The 20,778-nt window shown below is 38.9% G+C and overlaps 2 protein-coding genes across 7 annotated transcripts in view; one reads left to right on the top strand and one right to left on the bottom strand.

Annotated features, from left to right (window-relative positions):
* Prosap (SH3 and multiple ankyrin repeat domains prosap) overlaps positions 1-20,778 on the top strand; it is a 69,329-nt gene that overhangs the window by 7,859 nt on the left and 40,692 nt on the right. For 2 of the 5 annotated variants that reach the window (XM_070213712.1, XM_017145187.3), the window contains exon 2: positions 20,290-20,368. The exons of 1 other annotated variant lie outside the window; for it this stretch is intronic. The gene's annotated coding sequence lies outside the window, so the exon portion shown is untranslated. Of the gene's footprint in view, positions 1-19,754; positions 20,014-20,036; positions 20,183-20,289; positions 20,369-20,778 lie in introns of those variants that run through there. 2 more of the 5 variants (XM_070213709.1, XM_070213710.1) reach the window with 2 other exon arrangements.
* Positions 17,035-19,558, bottom strand: LOC108059727 (uncharacterized). Of its 2 annotated transcripts, XM_017145142.3 has the most exons (4): positions 19,480-19,558; positions 17,840-18,561; positions 17,464-17,781; positions 17,035-17,409 (listed from the first exon to the last, which is right to left on the bottom strand). In XM_017145142.3, the coding sequence occupies exons 2-4, from the start codon at positions 17,903-17,905 to the stop codon at positions 17,245-17,247; spliced, it is 549 nt and encodes a 182-aa protein (XP_017000631.2). In that variant the 5' UTR covers positions 17,906-18,561; positions 19,480-19,558; the 3' UTR covers positions 17,035-17,244. The 2 variants fall into 2 exon arrangements, 1 of the variants encoding a protein (XP_017000631.2); XR_011417941.1 differs by lacking the exon at positions 17,035-17,409 and having other exon boundaries at positions 17,642-17,781; positions 18,359-19,551.

Genomic DNA, 20,778 nt, shown 5'->3' with positions numbered 1-20,778 from the left:
AAACAAAAAACGGCTCGAAGAAATTAAATGAAATGGAAATCAAATAGAAATCAATGGACAAAATGAAAGTGAGGAATTTGTTTTTGGGTGTGCCCTGACTGCTCTTCAATTTCTCATTTCTTGGGCAATTTTTTTTTTTCGTTGTGTCAAACTTGGTTCCCTGCGACGATAAGGACGCCACATCAAAACACAGAAAATTCATAATTAATTTTTAATGGGACAAGCCAGAAAATGTTGCGGAAAGAATGACAAGAAAAGAGGCAAAAATGCGCTAGAGGAGTGAAAAATTGGCTTAAATGTTTTATAAGCTGAGCGGCATTTGTCAAAAATATTTGGCACACCGAGAGCTTAAGAAAAAGAGTACAAAGAAATAAGCTCATCGACACTAGACCACAAGATTCAGGTTGTCTGGTTAAATGGGTAAAGTATAGGTTAATTTTTAGGATTTTTAAGATTTAAGATTAAAGGTAAACTTTAATAAAAATAATAAGTCAAATTCTAACCATAGGTTAGTTAAAAAATATTAAAGAAGTATTTATAAATATACAGATTTTTCTAAGAAATATTTTCCTATATATTTATTTCTGCCTTGAAGTTGATATATTATTCAAAAAAGAATCCACTCACTCTATTGCACAGTGTTATTTATGCAGGGCTCAAGGCAATTTCCGCACCGCTCTTTGGCGACAAACAGTCGCAATCCATCCAGCAATCAATCAATCAATCAATCAATCAATGGATCGATCAAGAACATCCACCGATTGATAGATGCAAAGATAATGGAGAAGTTGGCTGGGGAAGAGCAGCAAAGAAACTCAAAGAAATTTAATAAAAGCTCCTCGGACAGGGCTTCCGTGTTCTTTGAAGAGTGGAAGACCGGAGATAGAGTGCTTCTGCTGCTGCTAAAGACTTCTTCTTGGGCTTCGCGCGGTGATTGGAAACCCGTTTGCTGTTGCCATTGGCAAGAGAGTAATCATAAAAAGAAATACGTTAATAGAATTTTAACGGAGCGCTGGGAGAAGCTGGAAAGCTCAGAAACCAGCGGCCCACAGAACGCCCCAAAGGGCGTGGCAGTTGTAATAACACCAACCGTCGAGCAACAGTTAGGTAACTGTAATCAATCAGAGCAGCCTAGGCTAATTAGTGGGCCAAAGGGGGAGGCCCAAGAACTAGGAGACTTAATTAAACGCAACAAAGGCCGCAAGGCAAAGGAATTTACAATTTTCACAAAATTAAACAACAAATTGCGTAATTTGCCTCGGCTGCAAGGCTAATAAACAGTAATGAGTGGGCGTCGCAGACCAGTGGAGCACAGGGGGCGTGGCTGTGTACATATTTGCGGATTTATGCGCGTTTTATTAGATCTAGTCAGTGAAACGAATGAAATATTTGATTATGAGCGATATAATGAGATTGCATTTTTAAGATTTTTATTATTTTCAGTGAGTGATTTCTGTTTCCGCGGATTTAGCACCATATGGTGGTTTTATAAAAATATAAATAATACTTTTGAAGTTTATTATATTGATTTTTAAACAGTTTAAATATTTTACAGTTCAAGAAACTTAATGTTTACCAGAATCCATAAAATGTTCAACCTAATATCGTAAGCAAAGCAAACAAACCTACTTTGTTTTGTTAATTCAAGCGAAAAACGATATGTTTTATACTTCTCTTTGCACTGGCTGTCAAACTGCAGTCGTTTTGGCAGCTCATTTAACAATTTGCCCATTCTGGACTTGACAATTTCGAATTGTAATCGATTTCCATAAAATATGAAAACGAATCCTGCGCTCATCCACACAGATACAGATACAAGCACAGACACAGATACAAACGCACGCATTTCCACATTAAAATGCAAATCACGTCGATGGTCTGGGCCTGCTTTTGTTGTACTGTTTGTGTGGTGTGTGCTCATAGCCTTGGCAATTTGAACGAACGTATATGGCCAACAACAAGATGTACACATTAAGATACAAGATACATAAACACATTTGGCCCATTCGCCTTTATCTGTATCCATGTGGGTGTCTTTGAGCGTGTGTTTGTTGTTTCTTTTTTTCTGTGGCAGGAAAAAATTTGATTATGTGACTGGAAAGATTCTTTTTTATGAGGACAAGGCGTGGTTCTGGTGTGTGAACAACATCCTGTTGTGAAAAAATACCTTTTCAAAGGGAATCCAACGTTTATGGTTCTAGGAATCAAATAAAATGCTAAGCAATTATTAGGAAATTATTAAAAAGGTGTTGAAAAATACTTGTATAATTACGCTCAAATAATTTTTTTTACTTTTGCAAGAATATCGTGTGTTTGAAGATTTATTTTTAGAAAAAACTCGTTAATGACTTTAATGCTATAAATTTAATGGAAATAAATTACTTTACATTTTTAAAGTGCTCTTCAAAACTATTAATAACAATAAATTTAAAGTTATTCATAGGAGGGCTGCCAGCCATAATCAAAAACAATAAAAATATTCATATGCGATTCAGTTACACGTTTAACGACCCATTTATGAGCCCAATTTGGCTCCTTTATCGGTCGACGGTTTATCGCAATTATGGGCTTTTACCAAAAATGTGTAAATACCCACCACAAAATTTGAAAAGCAACGCAAAAAAGTGAGCCAACGTTTTTTAATCGACGCAATAAGGAAGACGAGAACAAAACATGACGGATCTTTAGACTCAGACGACAAGTGGCACATCAAACAAAGCGCCAAAAAGAATGAATAGGATAAAATGAGGGGAAATGAGTGGGGAGTGAAGAGTGGAGGAGCAAACAAAGAACGAAAAACGTAGTTCAAATATTTGCCAAGCGGTATTCTGTAATAAAAGGTACCCAAAGAACACACAGGTCTACATACAAACATGTAAATTCTCTACTTTGGGCCTTTGGCTCGATTAAAAAATCATTCATATTAATTATGCCCTCAAAGGTGCTGTTTTATTTTTTCTATAGGGTCTTGTTTCTCTCGTTTTCAAACGAAACTAACAAACAAATAATTCAAACGAAACTGAAATGTACACTGAGAAACAAAATAAACACGGCCCAAAGGTACAAACAAGTAGGAGGAGAAGCTTTTGAAACCTGGAAATTAGTTAAAAGTGTCGGATTTGTGTTGTGGAAAATGCTGTTTACCCATGAAATGAAATGAGAAAAAATCATAACCCTATCGCATACCCAAAACAGCAATGAAACTTCAATTCCAAACTGTGTATATTTCTTTTGGCCAAATTGGACCCACATGGCCAGTTAGCTGTCAGTCCAACTTTTGGCCATTTATCGATTTTTGTGGGTGTCCACGCAACGTTTTTTGTCTGTTTTTTTGGACTTAGTTAGTTGCCAAATCAAAATAATGTCGACAATTAATTTTTCAAAAATAATTATGAAATAATTTTTGGTAAGCATTGATTGACAAACGATGGGACAGTTGATGGATGTGACATGAACGATGCTTTTGAAGGAGTGCCGGGGCATTTGGGTTGGGAAATCGAACTCTAATCATAACAATTAACACGAAAAATGTGTTAGCCACGAAAAAACAGGCTGCTGGTCAACTTTCCTAAAGGTCGGTAACCGGTTTTGGTAGTTGTTTGGTGGCTAACGAATTTCAAGAGTCTCGAGTCTGGGCCAACATTCTTGCTAGGCCTTTCTCTCTCTCTTTCTCTTGGGGGAACGCATTAAAAAGCCGCTTTTTTATTTCAGCTTAGCGCCAACGTTACGTGTCCGTTAGCACTCAATAACCATTTTCTTGGCGGCAAGTGCCCCCCGATCCCGGCCAAAATTCAATTCGATTTTCAGCAAAGGAAAGTTGAATGAACCGCAAGAAGGTCGTTCGTAATGCACTCAAATTTTATTCACCATCTCATCTGTAGGGCCGCACAAAGTTTGTGCAAATTAATTGAATCAATGTCAATCAGTGGAGCTTGGAATTGCGTTTGGGTTCAATCAAGATAAATGTTTGGGAATTTCGGTTTTTGGCTTTAATAATTTATGTGGGAATTTCGTTTGGTCGAGGTTTAGAGACAACGGAAATTGCTTGAGTAATCAATGGCTAAATATTTCAACAAATTATTTGGTTCTGCAATTGAAAGAGATTTATGTATCTAGTTTTTAAAAATATTTATTTCCAGTCACATATTTTATTTCGTTTAAATGAAATGGGAATCTCGAAATCAGGAACACAATTTATAAAAAGCTATTTTATTTAATATCTACGCTTTTAATTGGTATTTTTTCATTGGAATTATATTTAATTTCTTCATAACTATTTGACTTTAAATGTTCGAAGACAAGACATTTCTCACGCAGCTCAATTCGAGATTTGATGAATTTCCCTTGCATTTTCTCCCGGCTTCTTTTTATTGAATTCATTTCTAACCCATCCACTTATTCCTTTTTTTCTCCTCTTTGCCACCTGTCACTCTCGAATTCTGTTTTTATGCATTTCTTGTTTATTTCTTATGGCTTATTTGCATACTGTGCATATTTCGGTTGGCTCGACCAAGTTTTTCCTGCTTTTGCATTCAAATTTCAGAGTCGAAAGAAAAAATACGTCTTATGGCCATACTCTACCCAAGGGGGATTATGGGTTCAAGCGATCGGAATGATTAGTTTCTAAGGAAAGACATTCAAAAGGGCATCTTGGATTCGCTGAGCTTGTTTTCCCCCACTTTTTGTTTGGTTGCCTTTGTTGCGAAGCTTTTGATGGCTCAGCATTTACATTTGGAATTGGTATTAATTTTTTTGATTTTTATTTTTATTTTCTTGTCGCATTTCGTTGTGTATTTCCCTTTGTATTTGATTTATTTTCAAACTGCGCTTTTCATGAGCCAACAAACAAGTCGCTGATTGGCGGCCCTCAAAAAAATGGAAGGAGAATCGGGCGCCCTTTGAAGTGTTTGTGGTTAGTCATCTCCAAGGTTGCGATAAGGACTGTATGGTTAACTAATAAATAGTTCATCGGATTCGTATTCGGATTCCTAATTGAATGCACTGATGCATTATTTATCGCCCTCTAATTTATTCCCCCGAATTTGGAAGTGATGCAAGCTCAAACACCCAGCAGAAATGCAAGTTGGCAAATTAATTGAAATTGCTGAAGTTGCTTGTAATTATGTTAATTAGGCAAAATTTACAGTGCACACATAATATAGTCGCATAATATGTGTGTGTGTCTTTCAGTTTAAATGACAGCTCACAAAGCAGCTCGCAAAAGTTCCAGGCTTCAACTTTTGAAAAGTTGCTCAGCTCCGAAATGCAGGAGAAAAAGCGCTACACACCAGTGGAAAATAATAATTATACACATGAGGGAATGTCTGGGTCTTCAGCGGCGATCTCTCAGAGGTTCTTCACTCGCGGTGATGGGCGTGAAATGGAAAAAATCTGAGGAGAAAAATGTGAAAAATAATAAATGATATTTGGGGCGGGGTAGCGAACATCCGGAGGCCCTTAACCTTAAACCCTTTGAGTGCAAGCGGCGCAAAGTAAACGATTCATTATTGCATCGTTTTCTCACAGGTTCTTGGGAAAGTGTTCCCTTGAAAATGCGTTAAATTGAATGTAGGTGAAATAAATGGCTTTGGGCTTGAACAATCTAATGAGTTTCCAAACTCAATTAATCATTTTTAGAGTAAAGAACTTTTCAGAGATTTCAAAAAGATTAAACATTTTATTTTTAATTAATAAAAGACTGTTTTACAGTTGATATACCATTATTTATATCTTTTTCCCTTTTTTTATTGGTGTAGAACCAATCAGCCTCCTAGAAGAGCCAAGATATATCACCTTAATAATTGTCAGAGGCAAAAAGCAACATTTTGCAATTAACACGCCGCATGCTCGTTGAAAGCGATTCAGTTGGCCGGGACGCCTGTGGCGGGATGCAGATGCCGAGACCCTCGGATATTCAGATACTGAGATACCGAGATGCAGATGCAGATACAGAAAATCTCTGCATGAATCTCCTCCAAGACATTGACTCCAATTGAGCAATTCAAAGGGGGCGGCAAAAGGGGGCAAGTTGCTCGAGTTAAGTCATGTGTGGGCTTCATTTACAACTCACTCAACTTTTGTTTTGGATGCTGGCGGGGAATTGGAATTGGGATTGTGCTTATACTTGGGCTTGGGTTTGGGGTTTTGGAACTGGAGTTTCGCCCACGAAGTGCAGTGCGTTGTAGACTCCTTCTCCTCTTCTTCTGCATACTTCGCTCAAGTGCTTGAAGTGTCGACATGAAGTCTGACAATTGCAAAAGTTGTTTATGAATAAAAAAGAGAGAAAAGATTCAAATAAACCAGCGTTTTTCAAGGATTTGTTTGTGGCTCTGACATAAAGTGAAAGATTGTGTGCGCCTCTTGATTGCACTTTATGCATATTGAATCTTGGTCTCTTTGCAGCCTGCCCACTGAATTTGATCTTCTGTTTAAATTCAAGTTCGGCGATAAGGTGGCTGCTGCTCTGCCCTCTGTGCTCAACTAATTTCCACGCAAACATAAACACCGACATCAAACAGTACTTGCAGCTCAAAGGGCCTCGGCAGCAGCTAAATATTATTTATATAAATTAGCGCAGCCAGCTACGTTGTAGATGCTGATGCTGATGCTCTGATGTGGATGCTGCATTTTGCCCCTGGCAAAGCGCAAAGCGGAGTAAAATAAGGCAAAAAAAAACGGAGCGGAGCGGGCAAACGATGCAATTTTATGCGCAGACGCCTAAATTGAAAGCGACGCGTAGCGGACGCAGCAGCACTCAACGAGGCGTTCTATGCTTGCACTGAAAAAAAATGTAATTTAAAAAAATATACAAAATAAAGTACATTTAAATGTAAATAATAATATAAAGAATATTGAATATTGTAGTTGACACAATAAATATTGGCGTATTTATTTTATAGTAATTATAACTATTCGATTATAAAAATTAAAATAAATATTACATTTCTTCCTCTGCAAAATCAACGAAGCCCCGCACAGTTTGGGAGCCACTGTGTGCTCTTTCACTCCCCTTCAACCCTTCCCACCCCCTTCTTTCGGGGCAGCCTCTAGGGTCATTAACATGCCCGGCAGGAAAAAAGCAGAAAAACCAAACAGGAGAGGCACAGAATGAAAAGTAAACGAGACAAAGCCAAATCCAGTTGGAGGGGTAAGGGAAATGAGGGGGAAAAGTTGGAGTCTCGGAGCCGCAGAAGAGAATGCAACCAGAAACGAAAAAAAAGCGAGGCGACGCGACCCTGGAGCAACAAAGCGCGTCTGCATTTGTGGGTGGTGCCGTTGGTGTCAGTGGTTCGCGGTAGAGAGGGTGGTGCACGGGTGTTGTGGTTCTGCTGCTGGTGCCCGGATCCCTTTTGGGGTCCAAGGTGCCACGGAGTTCGCCTACGCCTATTTTCCAACTGTTTGTTGTACGTGCCGCGTCTGTTATTGCCAGTCGGCAGTTTAAAAGGGGGGAAAAAGAAGGGGTACTAATCCTGGAAGACCGGGAAAAGGATGGGAAGATCCTTTCTGTACAGGAAAGTCAGACAAAAGGGGTCGGAAATTACGACTAAAATTAGAATTAAAACAAATAAGTATACATATTGATTGGTTACCAATCTACGGAAAGCCTTTTATAAAAAAAAGGTTATTTTGTATATATACAGTATTTTATTTTAATATTTAATCCTATTTAAGAAAGAGCCCAAAAAATCCAAATATAATTTATTTCTTTTTTAGACCACAAATTGCAGTATTTATCACGACTTACGATTCGAGTCTTGAATAATTCAACAGTTTGAAACTTTGTTTACCTAGCCATATCCCTAATTATAGACCCAGTGAATTATCTGTGCAAAACTTGTTCACTAATCGTTTCTCTTTTTCCGCTTCTCTTTGCAGGTAATTAAATGGTAATTATACCCGTTACTCGTAGAGTAAAAGGGTATACTAGATTCGTGCAAAAGTATGTAACAGGGAGAAGGAAGCGTTTCCGACCCTATAAACTACATATATTCTTGATCAGGATCACTAGCCGAGTCGATCTAGCCATGTCCGTCTGTCCGTCTGTCCGTCTGTCCGTCTGTCCGTCTGTCTGTCCGTCTGTCTGTCTGTATGAACGCTGAGATCTCGGAAACTATAACAGCTAGAAGATTGACATTTTGCATGCAGATTCTAGGAGTTCCTACGCAGCGCAAGTTTGTTTCAAAAGGGTGCCACGCCCCCTCTAACGCCCACAATCGCTTATATAGGATTTTAAAAATTTCAATATTTCGGAAAAGTAAAAATGCAGTTTTATGGTGTTTATCAATACCTATCGAAATGTAGAAGAAATTTTTTAAATCGGACCATTCGTTAAAAAGTTACGGCGGATCAAAGTTTTTATCTCCTTCGCACTTTAGCTGAGTAACGGGTATCTGATAGTCGGGGCACCCGACTATAGCGTTCTCTCTTGTTTTTCATCGATTTCATGGCGTATTTAGCGAAGTAAGCCAGCGCACAGCTCGGATGATGGCTCATAATCGGCTCGACTTGACTGGAAATGGGAATGGAAATGCGGCTAAGGCAAATAAGGCTCATTAATAAAAGCCAAAGACAACAGAAATCTGCTCCTTTGTTTGCAAATTTTCGTTGGGTTCTCCGCGTTCCGCGAAACATGAGAACGCACATTGTTAGGATAAAGTTTATAAATAGTTATGACTGCCCACAGAGTTAAGTGACCAAGTGAATGAACTTTGCCGGCTATTGTGTTACTTTTACTTGGCCGCCGACACTTTCGCAGGCCTAGGAATAAAACACATTTCCTGTTCCTAATACCCGGCTGACATGCAACAATTTTCAACCTTTTCATTTGGGGCCCACAGAATGGGGAGAACTATTAACTGCGAATGCCAACTTTCACTGATAATGCCAGCAATTATGTATTGCTCCAGTTAATGGGGCCTCGTATTCGTTTTTTCTCCACATCATCTTTCTTTGGTAATGACATAATTAAGTTGGCTTTTCAGGGGTCATTCGACAGGGGTCAAACACGTGTCTACCTCGTCATCCTTCAATTAGCAGTCAGTGTGAAAGGTGACACGAGCGTGCTAAGTTGTTGGGTAAACGCTGGAAAAGAACCCATCTGGAGACCAGAGAATTTGCATTTTCCCCCGGCTTGAGAAACAATCTCGGGGGCCGAAACAATGAAGACGAATTTGTACAGTTTCCGCTTGGCTGAATTCGGCCAACAGATCTGAGAAACGGAAAACCCAAAAACCAGCCACTCAACAAGGGTCTAATGGCTTTTTAAAGTGACCAAAATTTGGCATGTGCCCCGCGTAAACTAGGAAAATTAAACGCTGCCGCTTGGCCAAGAGGTGGGCCAACTGAAGTTGTGCAAACACTGTTGAATGGAATCGTTTTTAAGCAATTGCCGAGAAGATTTAGGAGATGGTTGAGAAAAGGGGTAGTTAAAAAGGTAGAAGCATACAGAGTTTGGTGTAAGAGTGATAATCATCTACCCAAATCAAGAAAACAAATATAAAAATTGAGTCCATTTATGAATTAATAGGTACACATGAAAAATAAAGGTAAACATTCCCATTGAATAACTAATTGAATTACTTATTCAACCATTGATTGCTTATTTTTTTGAATGCATTTTATTCTGCTTTTGAACTGCGATTTCATTTTATTGTTTTCCACATTATGTTGGTAAAAAGCACTTATTCGCACTCATATTTAAATAATATTGCCTGCAATTTATTCATTGTTTACCTTATTAAAATGGTCAATCGCCACTCAAATTGAATGCTTGCTGGAATCTCTGTCCAATTAATTCTGCATTTGATGCCTCATGAATTTTAATTTCACACTCTTAATTTATTTGTCATTAAGTTCTTTCATAACCAGTTTTTAATCGAAATCTTATCTAAACAAATGTGATTTATATGTATAGATTTAATCGTGTTCCATTTCCGACATAGTTTCAATCGATTTTATTAGATCAAAGCTAAATGTTATCGTTTCTTGAACAAAAGAACCTGCTGAGAATTATAATAAAATCGATACGCTTCAGATAGCCATTAAACAAAATGAATTGGGCACCAGCTTCCATTTGCACTGAAAATAGCCTAAATATGTGGAAACCACTTTGAACCAGTTTTCAATGGAGTGCAAATAAAAGTAAAATTATTGACAAAAGCTGAGAGTGAGTTCACTTTTGCTGATGTCAACAGCGCAGCTACTTAAGCTACCTTTTTTTGTAGCTTTTTTGTATTTTTTTAAGCGTTCAACATTCGCTTAGTTAATTCCCAGCCCTATTCACGGTGCACTGATTTATGAAACTGAGTCAAAAAGCGATCCCAACTCTTTTGTCGCCGGCATTTTTGGCACTAATTTGACAAGGTCGCCGCTTCACTGGGCTTTTGTAGTCTTGGCTTGAAGAAATCACGACCCAAACACGTTTGAAGTGATTTCGCTGCCCCTCTTTTTTTATTTTTCTAGTTTTTTTGTTTATTTTGCATTTTGAGTGGTTCGCAGATATTTGCATAAACATTTGACGAAGTTCGGGTGCGAAATAGTTGCCGTGAAATGCTGTCATTCATAGTAATTTAGTGGGTCAGCCGGCGATGGTGACCCCGATCGTGCGGATTTCCTGTTAGAAAGGCTCTGACTGTTCCCCCATTAACTCCCTAATAAATCGCATCTCTTTAAATGGGTAATGAATAGTCAAATTCGGCTTCGTGACTTCGGATGGCAGACAATTAACCCTAGAGCACCGAACTATCCCCGACTATCTCCCACCTGCTGTGACCAGTTCGCTTTTGAACTTTCATTCCTTTTTTCCTTTTGGATTATGCAAGTGGATGGGCTGAGGATGAGGATTTCTACCACAGATAAGAGCCCGCAAAGGCAAAGGCAGAGCTAATTAAATTATAAGCCAGGTCTGAGGCTGACCCAAGATGAGCCGGGGAATGGGGTCACCAGAAGGTGACCGCGTCACCCCCTTCTTTTCGCCGACAGAGCGGTTAAATAATATCCAAATGGATGTTTTCGGTGTTTGCCGTTCGTGTTGCGCTGGTGTTGATTTGGCCATAAATTTTGTATGCTTTTGACGCCGAAATCGACGACCACAGCCGAAAAACATTCACGGCGAGAGATGAGGTAATGCAGCCAATAACTCTCGAGTTACAGTGGGATCACTTTGTCCAGTGCAGCCGTAAAAGTTTGGCTCAACTCTAATGATTTTTGTGGGTTATTAAAACTGCCGGCCATCATATCGATATTATATATGTATGACCCAAAAGCCTTTTTCACGGTCTTTAAAATTTTTGACTGGCAGATAATGGATTTTTTAGTTCATTACTGTTCGTTTTTATTATTTCCTGGCTCCAAGTTATGAGTAATTTAATAAGTTATTGTGTGGTCATTAGTTCGAATTTAATTTGATGGGAATTTTATTTGGTTGTTGTTTATTTTTTGACAAATTACGAAATTTGTAGGGGGCTGTAGGTTTAAGTCTTGAATAATTTTTTAAGAGCCTAGCATTTTTTACCTGAAATTTAAATATATTAAGTTTAAGGTCAACTTTTAAATATAACAAAAATTTTCTTTTTCCTGATTTTTAACCAATTTATTATGGAAAACAATGTAGGATCCCTTGGACAGGTGAAATTTAATAATTATCTCAAACGAAAGTTTTCGTTTTCTTTACATGCTAGGGTGACGAAACTCCTACGTAAGTTTTCCCATTACCAATTTCCATTGACTGTTTGGGTTGCCCATTAGGCCAGGACACCCACTGTGCCACATGGAGCAGTTGTCTGGACGCAAACATGAATTATGCGTAGACATCTCGCGGGTTGGTTAGTTCACCACCCGCTCCTCCTCGCATTTCCCCCTTTTCCCCCTTTTTTGGGGCCTGTCATCGGGCGTTGTCAACAAAATGTTTGCGGCCCGAAGGCAACTTGCGGCCAACTGACGGCGGCATCATTTCAATTGCGTTTTATGGCCATAAATATGCCCAACGGCGCAGTCGATGATTTTTGGCCACGAGGCAGCGGGCAGGCTAACAAGGAAAACAAGGTAAAAAAGTGCAGACGAATCGCAGCCAAGTCGTGATCACACTTGACTGCCAATTGCCCTGGAACATCGATTCAGCCAAGTTAATAATCTCATCACTGGAGGAGCTAGCCGACTGTGAGATCGAGAATCTTCTGCCTTGGCCAATTTGCATAGACAACAATGCTAAATGGGCTGTAATGACGGGCCGCCCGGCGGTCTTCTTGGCCAGTGCAATTCAATTAATTAGCCCGGCCAAGAGCGCTTAGTAATTCCCTTCTTCTTTTCTGCATTTTCCCTCCTTGGTTTTCCTCGTTGCCACACGCGTGTGATGAACATTTCCGCCGTGGAAAGCGTCTGCTCGAGAGTGTGTGTGTGGTGCAATCAAAATTAATTAAGGCACAAAGAGAGGCGGCCAGATGCTTTGCATGGCTTTTCCACCGACCTGCCACTTTATTGCCTCTTACCGCAACGCTGCACCAATTTCCACTGCACCTGCAACTTCAGCGTTTTCTTTTTTCCTCTTGATCTGCCTGCATCTCACTTTGACAGGAACAGTGTGCCACCGGCGAATGTGCATAATTAGAAGTGGTTACAAGTCCATGTGAGATCGCAGAATCAGTTAGCTGAATCTGAATCTGTATCTGAATCGCTTGCTTGTCCAGCAATCAGCTGGCAACAGTCAATCAGCCGTGGAAAACTGCAGCTGCAGCTCATCCAGTGGAGTTGTAGAGGGTGCATAAATTATTTAGCCACGATTGCCGGCGATTGGTGGTCCTTAATTGATGGTGGAGTGCCTAGTTTCCAGATTTAGTGCTGTATGAAATCGTTTATACGATCCTATTTGAAGCAATGGGAATTAGATTTCTGCACCAATAAAATAGTATGCTTATTTTAACCCGCAATAAATCAGTATAGCTTTCTTTTAATATACAAAGTAGTAAAGATTTGCTATTTATCGATATTTAATATGTGCATTCCCCTCAAAACATCGATATTATCGAATCGATATTGTGAAAATATTGAAAACATCGATAATTCATCGAGCGATAATTCTTTCATCCAAAATAAGTTAATATCCTTTTGGACTTCTACCACAACAGGATTTTATATTTTGCAACCTCAAAAAGTGGCCTTTCCAAAACTTTATTGACGAGTTTTAAGTTAACAATTTATTTAGCCATCAAAAAGCACATCAAATCTTAATTGCCATAATAAGCAAATCACTTCACAGGGGCTCTTCGTTTTCCTCAGAGAACTTTCCCAGGGTAATAAGAGCGAGAAGAAGGGAGTAAAATAGTTGGATCCTCGGCTGCAAAGTGAAATGCATAATGTTGGCGCTGCACGACGCCGATTCGGTTGCAGATATAGTACCTACACAAAGCTTGAGATGCAGATACGGATGATAATGATAATGCCACATGAGCAGTGAGTGACTGAGAACAGACGGAGAGAAATTTGAGAAATGTGTGCAGTAATTAAATGCAAAACTCGAAGCGCAAGAAGGAGAACAACCAGCGACGAACAACGACGACGTCAACGATCCAAGATAATGCATAATTGCAGAAGAAGACAAAAGGAAATGCCAGCGACTCATGAGCAACGGCACAGGAGCATGCAAAATATGAGAAGAATATCTAATGCCGTGCCACCGCATTCTCTATTCTCCAGTCTTCACTCTCCATATAAATGTAGCTACAGAACTGGATGCCGCATCCACATCCATCCTTCGTTGGCTTAAAACGGCGTTCAAATTAATGGCCAAGTTTCACATGGGGCAGAAAGAAGCGCAGATGCCAACACAATTGCCAATGGAAATTGCTGCCATCTCCATCTCACATGTGCCTCATGTGTATGAGTGTGTATCTGAGCAGTGCGTCTTCGTTTGTTTGCGAAAGTTGAGTACAAGATACAAGTGGTTAGATACAAACTAGAACAGCAACTGCTGGGGAACTTGAGTTGTATTTATCTCTCACGAAGGTGAAATACTCTCTATGTCATAGTTTCCCAAAAAATATTCATTAATTTCATGTTATTGTATACCAAAAAATTCTACTTCCATATAATTCCATTTCAAGAACTAAAGATTAAATATTTCGGTTTTTGTTTATTGAATTAAATAACTAAACATTTTGTAATATTTTTATTATTATTCATTAAAAGTCATAACATTTTTAAAATCGATAGAATATAACAATTTTTTAAAGACTTATTTCTTTGAATATCCTTGCCTCATATTATTAAAATTCTTTTTGGGAATGCTTATAAATCTCATTATAATCATTGATTTTATTCAATATACTTCTTTGAAGAGCATCAACTAGAAATAAGTTCTTGTAACGAAGATGAGTTGAGAAGAGTGACTTGCGGGCTTTTTTCGTTCGTGTTAGAACACGAACTCCGCAACACGGTGGCAAATAAAAAGAAAAAAAAACAGTAGTTGCCACTGGGAAGTAAATTCCATGTTATTATTTACCAGCCAACAGAGAGGAATGTATAAACAACATTCAATCAGAAATCGGCAAGAACAAGGCGGAGTAGATACCGCTGATACACGCTTACAGATCGAGATAATAAATTTGCTGGCCCTCTCTGGAGCCGCAATTTATAAGGTTCGGTTTGCCCTAAAAAGCAGCCATTTCTTACTTATTTCACTTTTTAGCCACTGCCACTTTTGCACAGACTTTTCTTCTGGCCAAGGCGCCTAGTTGTGTGCTCTGCTTTTTGTTTGGCTCCTGGGAGAAGCCGTAAATATGAAAGCAGAAAGCAAGAAACTTTATTTGGGTTAGCGATTGTTTAAAAATGCATAAGGATGCGAAACTTGGAGTAGCTTAAGGGGAACAGCAGCCCGCAGGAGTTTGGCCAGAGGAGCTACAAAGGCCCGAAGGCAAAAAGGGGGGATTGGCCGGGGCTCAAACAGCAAATGGCGCTAAAATTGCGACACAGTGAGAAAATCTTAAGTAGCCAATAACAATCCAAATAAATATTCCATAAAAAAGCGAGAAAAAGGCAGAAAATATAAATATATCGATACTGCATCGATATTTTAGTTTTTATATGTTATCGATAAATTCGATATTTTATATTTCGATATATCAAACGTTTTTCCAGTGCACAAAATGTGAACCAAAGCAAATGTAGGAAATTGCAGAAGCTGGAAGATCTTGCCTTTGCAATGGAAAAATACAAGAAACAAGCTGGTAAGGCTCCTGGAAAACCCAAGGAGAAGACACACGACACTCTTGCAATTTCAGTTGAGTTTATCTCAACAGGTGTAGGGATTTCGGCCCATAAACTTTTTACCCCACAAAAAGCTCTGCTGATCTGGACTTAATATGCAAATAAAGCGACTTGGCTTTCGGTTATTTAAATCAAGTGAACCGCTCACCCACTCACTCACTCAGTCGGCAATTCACTGGCAAAAGTTTTTAAATTAAAAAATTATGGATGGCCAAGTTAATGGCTTTCTCGGTCAGAGGAAAAAAGAGAGGAAAATACACAGACGACAGGTGGGTGCAGTTTTTGCAATCAAGATGAGTGGGCGAAAGTGGTTCAAGTGGTTTTGTGATTGCGAATGTAAATGCAATTTCATTAAATTGAATATTTATCGGTTGTCATTGAGCAAATTGCAGGTAAATTGAGGTTTATCCTAATAATTCTACTGATGGTAATGTGTGTGCAGTTATTCCGCCAAGATAATGGACCGAAATCATCATTAGTCGAGCGCTCAGGGACGTAAACATTGTATTCTACATCTTAAAATATATTACTATTTTTGCCGACAAATTGTCAACTATTTTTGTGACTTCTAAGAACCGCTTCAGCAGGTTTCCCGGGGTATTCGCCGCACAGAAGCCGTTTGATGAGCATAAATCTTGATATCGGAACATTATTAACGTCAATTAATTCTAACTGTTCGGAGCGAAGGCCATCCATTAAGTCGATGTGGATTTTAAGGGGGTGGAGAACTCACCTGGAATGGATGAATGGATGGATGGTTGGATGGATAGCTGGCATTTCTCCGGAGACCCTCAACCTGTTTTTCTGTAATCGATACCAGTGGCTCTTCGGTCCGCTGTATTTGCTGTATTTTTAGTACTATTTTCCTGGTGGCCTGCTGTTTTCCCCTTTTTTCACGTTGTTGTCTCGCCTCACGATTTCCCAAATCCGATTATTATCAAGTCTCACGTGAGTGCACGCTTTGTTGCTGCTTATTTTTATTTTTATTTGCTCTCGAGTGTTGTGCTTTTTACAGTTTACAGTTCCTTCTTTTTCGCTGCTTCCTTGGAAAATTGCTTTGAACTTGAAAATTTCCCACGTGACGCGGCGAGAATCAATCTCTGCTTCTGGCTTTTCTTTTGCCCTCTGTTCGTGTCACATGTGCAACGGACACCCCTTGCGAATTTTCCACCGCACGAAAAGCAGCTGCACTTTGCATGTCATTCGGCTAACGGTGTCGTCTTTTTCCCGCTTTTCCCCGCTTTTCCACCTTTTGTTTCTTGGCTTTTAGCTCGCCTTGTTTTGGTTGCAAGTGTCGATTGAATTTAATTGGATAGTTTTTTCGTGCATTCCATATCTTTTCGGGGGGCTAAAAGGCAAATTGTGAATTCCCATACTCGTGGGTAATTTCTTTTATTGGTTTGTAATTTCTGTGGGAATTTGGGACTTAGTAAAATAAAAATTGAATTTTCGTGATACTTTTCTGCTTATTTGTTAGTCATCTCTTAGAAATTCACTCCACTTAAATCATAAAACAACAAACCCTAATTGAAGTTCTATGCTGTTTTAAACCTTCTTTGGGTTCTTTCTTTACTGAATGAAAAGTAAGAATTATGCAGCCGCATTCCGAAGTTGGGTTTTTCCATTAGCACTCGGTTCTGTTGCTTCTGTCGTTGGGCACTTTAAGCACAACTTGTTCGTGCCATTTAGCAGATCTTGGCTAGTCTTCAGGCCAATCCATTGCAGAGTTTAGTGTGAGTCAGTAAAAGAACAAAAAAGAAAGGTAATGATGGCAAGTCGAATTTTATATGCCCTTTTTAGCTAAAACCATATCATGCAACTAAAATCATATTACAGAAACCGAATAAATTTAACAGATTTGTATGTAGAGAACATTTATTTAGTCATCTATTGTGGTAAATCAAAAACTTATAAAATCAGAACATTATTTAAGGAATTATTAACAAAATAATTGTTAAAGGTAGATCACCGATTTTTTCATAGTTCCTAGTTTCTATTTATAAGATCCTCTGTGAAGGAAAAAGATACATTTGTGTCGAATTGTGGTTTCTTGTCGAAGTACCACTGTAAAGATAACATATATTCTCCGGTTGGAAAGGGAAGCTTCAACCTTTCGGGCCTCAGATAAAAATCCTTAAGATATTGTAGACCCTGTGATGGTGGGATGTCAATTTAAAATTGTTGTACTTACAGTGTATTACTTACAAAAAATGGGCATGTGTGATTTATGTTGGAGAAATCTTGGAAGAGATCAAAGATTATTTTTACAATGGGATTGTAGCTCTTCCGCATATATCGACACCCATCGACTTTTGCATTTAATAACCAGGGCTTAAATCCGCTTGCCTTCTTTAAAATCCTGGCATAAATAGTAATGTCATTGGCGGGGTGTAGAATAGTTCCGTTTACGTTGAGAAGCACTCTATCACGGCTGACGGCCTTAAGACGATAATGATGGAAGACAAACCATGACTTATTGTGACTTAGGCAGACGAAATTCGTAAACTTGAAGACAACTGCATCCTGTTGAGTGGGATAAGTTGATTAAGCATTGAATTAAAACTCGAATTTCACATTTCACATTTAGGGAAAGGCTATTGATGAGGACTGCCGCGCAGAGAAGACTTGTAACTAGCTTTGACCACATTGTACTAAACCAGTTCGGGATTTGTTATAAATGTTATTTAATGACATTATAAAAATACTAATCGATTGAGTAGTTTTGATATTTAATGATGTCATTATTTTTCAATTAGAATTAGACGCAACAGATTTGTATAAATGAGAGACAGCAGACGGACACTCACATCGATATCTTAATCACAATCGATATTTTAAAGTTGCGATTTTTGGTATATCCGACCAGTTTTCATTTTGTAAGCCACGATATTTTTTGATATTTGAAATTTCGATATCTCAAACTTAACGATGTTTTCAATGAACTATCAGGATCGATATTTTGGTCGATATATCATATCGGAGTTTTTCCTCACTTCTGACTGAAGTCAATATACCCTCTGCAAGGTTATAAAACCTAAACAATGTGATTTTCTGGGTATGCCAGGTACAGTGAACACTATGAGCTGCAGATGCCACTTACTTTGCGAGCACGTTCCAATCAAGGGGGAAGTGCATAGTTCGCGAGTCGTAAACTAGGTTTTTAACGATTGCTTCGCTGAGAACGAGACTTGGCCAAGACCGGTGGCAATTAAAAAGAAGTTAGCACTTGGCCACTCGGCGGAAAAGGGCGACAGTTCATAGATGTCAAGTTCAGGGTTACTTCAAGGGCTTCGTAGGAATCACCTGTCAGAGTCCAAAGACAAAGTGAGTAATTAATTTTCGAGCGTCTTCATCCATCAAATCTTCAGTCTTTCATGGGAGTTGCGCTGTGAGAATCTTACTTTTGATTTAATGAGTTTTTTATTGCCTGTTCTCAGAGGATTGAATTCTTGAAGGCAAAAGGTTCAATGGGCTTTGGCTTTAATTAATGGCTAATTAAATCCCCGATTTGATTTGGGCTCCTCAGGCATTTATTCAATTTAAGACTGGTTAATTGCGGCCCTAGATTAACCGTTTAATTCTGGGTATTTCTCTAAATGTTTTATTCCTTTAGTATTTAACTGGCTCTTTTTATTCAGGATTTAATCAAACATTTTCCCCTCTCTTTTTTAAAAGCCATTTATAAGGCTCTGCATCATCCTCATTATAAGCCTACTGTGCTGTCATATGGTTTTCTGGTGATCACGATGATGATGATGAAATCTAAGCGGCTTAAGTTTTAGTAAAAACCCCAAATGCAAAAGGCTGCCACTGCCAACTCTTGACTCCCATGTGGCTGCGTAATCAAATGCATGTAATTTGAGTTTAATGAGTGTCAAAGTTATTAAAAATCATTTGCTCCGACCAGTTATGGTGGCTTTTCAGCCAACGGCTTTGGCTTTCGGCCAGTTTTCGGTCCATGAAAGGCATGGGGCTACCGCTAAAGTTACAAAATCGTTTCGAGACATTTTTGGGTTCGTCATCGGACTTAATTACTGGCCGAAAATTCTGGTTAAATGAAATGTGTCAATAAATTCAAATGGCGGCATTCGAAGCCGAAATTGAGTTATTAGAAGGAGGCCGCTAAAAACCAAAGTGAGATCTTTTTATAAAGTTGTTTTGGTGTCAGAGACAGCGGCAGCAACAACAACCACAACAATAACAATAACACACAATGATTACAGCCGACAGTGTCTGCTATGACCAGTTTGTCGATACTCTGCGGAAAACCACTTGAAAATTCTTGGAAAGCCAGCCGATTGTTTATATAACTTAATATAAGCTGAAGTCGCTTGATTTCTGTTTGGCCAGCGTTTCCAACGAAATTAGGGGAATTTGTTATGGCCAACAAACTATGAAATTACAGATTTGCCTGTCCTGATTCATACGCTTCTCAGTGGCTGCCAAACTGAGTAATAAATCGTAGACTCACAATTGATACACAAGTGTACGCCAAGTGACTTTTGGTTAATTTGCCCGCTAGCCATAAGACTTGGGCAGTCTGAAGCTCTGGCTGGAAATTGGCAAATGCAATTTTTATGGTGTGGGCGTTGCTCACCCACACACCCACCTTTCCCTCCCCCGAAAGGCACCCCATCACTCTGATATTGATTTGATTGTGTGCGTCTGCTGCTCTCGGCTGCTCACATGGCGTATGATTGATGGCCCTGCGGGCACGAAGGAGTAGAAAACGGCGAAGAATACGACGACTGCGACGTAAAATATGGAAGTATCCCTGCCTGAGCTGCTGCTGCTGTTGGCTGGAGATATAAATTGCATTTATTGGGAAAATTGACAGCGAAAATATTTGCACGTTAAATAGGAATTAATCAGGAAAAGCAAAGTTAACAGTGGCAGGGAAACATAATCGACTCGAAGATAACCTGTAAAATATCCTGTATTTTTTTAATCCACAAATCAGTAACATTTTTTCTGTGAAAAATATTAATTCATATTTTTACTAATTTAATTTTATTTTACTTATTATTTCAGCCGTTACCACATGACCGGCCCTACAGTTTGAGCTGCACTGGGTTCTAAGCCAGACGCGAGCAGAACGAGGAAAAAAGGGGTAAGCAGCTAAGTGACTCGTGTTACTCACAGCTAAACGCAAAACCCATAATTTTTTCCCATTAAATGTATATATCTTATATCTCTTAGGAGTCGTTACTTTTTTATGGTCGTGTTTCCATGTGTCCATCTGTAGACTTGTCGGTTGTCATTTGTTGTTTGGGTTTTGAGATTTGCACTGCATTCGGTTGAAAAACCGGTCGAATTGGTTTTGCGGCGATCGCCTCAGCATTTGCATAAAGTTTTGTTCTGTTTTTCTCTTTAATCGGTGATATTTTCTGTGTGTCTGTGTGATATTTCTCCAACCGCCGGATTTTAATTTATTTTCATTGATTGCACATATACAACTTTTGACTTAATGGCCCTCTGACGTAACTCGAGCTGCTGAAATTAGCTAAATAGTCGTAATAC

This window comes from Drosophila takahashii, chromosome 2R, assembly GCF_030179915.1.
Source record: "Drosophila takahashii strain IR98-3 E-12201 chromosome 2R, DtakHiC1v2, whole genome shotgun sequence".
Lineage (NCBI taxonomy): Eukaryota > Metazoa > Arthropoda > Insecta > Diptera > Drosophilidae > Drosophila > Drosophila takahashii.
The sequence above is the reverse complement of the archived record's forward strand: the minus strand, read 5'-3'. Positions and strand labels throughout refer to the sequence as shown.

Bases quoted from the DNA above. Each gene is read 5' to 3' on its own strand.
- LOC108059727 (XM_017145142.3), bottom strand. From the start codon at position 17,905: ATGTGGTCAAAGCTAGTTACAAGTCTTCTCTGCGCGGCAGTCCTCATC. The intron at 17,782-17,839 runs GTGAAATGTGAA...CCCACTCAACAG, and splicing joins TCAATAGCCTTTCCCTAAAT to GATGCAGTTGTCTTCAAGTT. The intron at 17,410-17,463 runs GTAAGTAATACA...CCACCATCACAG, and splicing joins ATCACACATGCCCATTTTTT to GGTCTACAATATCTTAAGGA.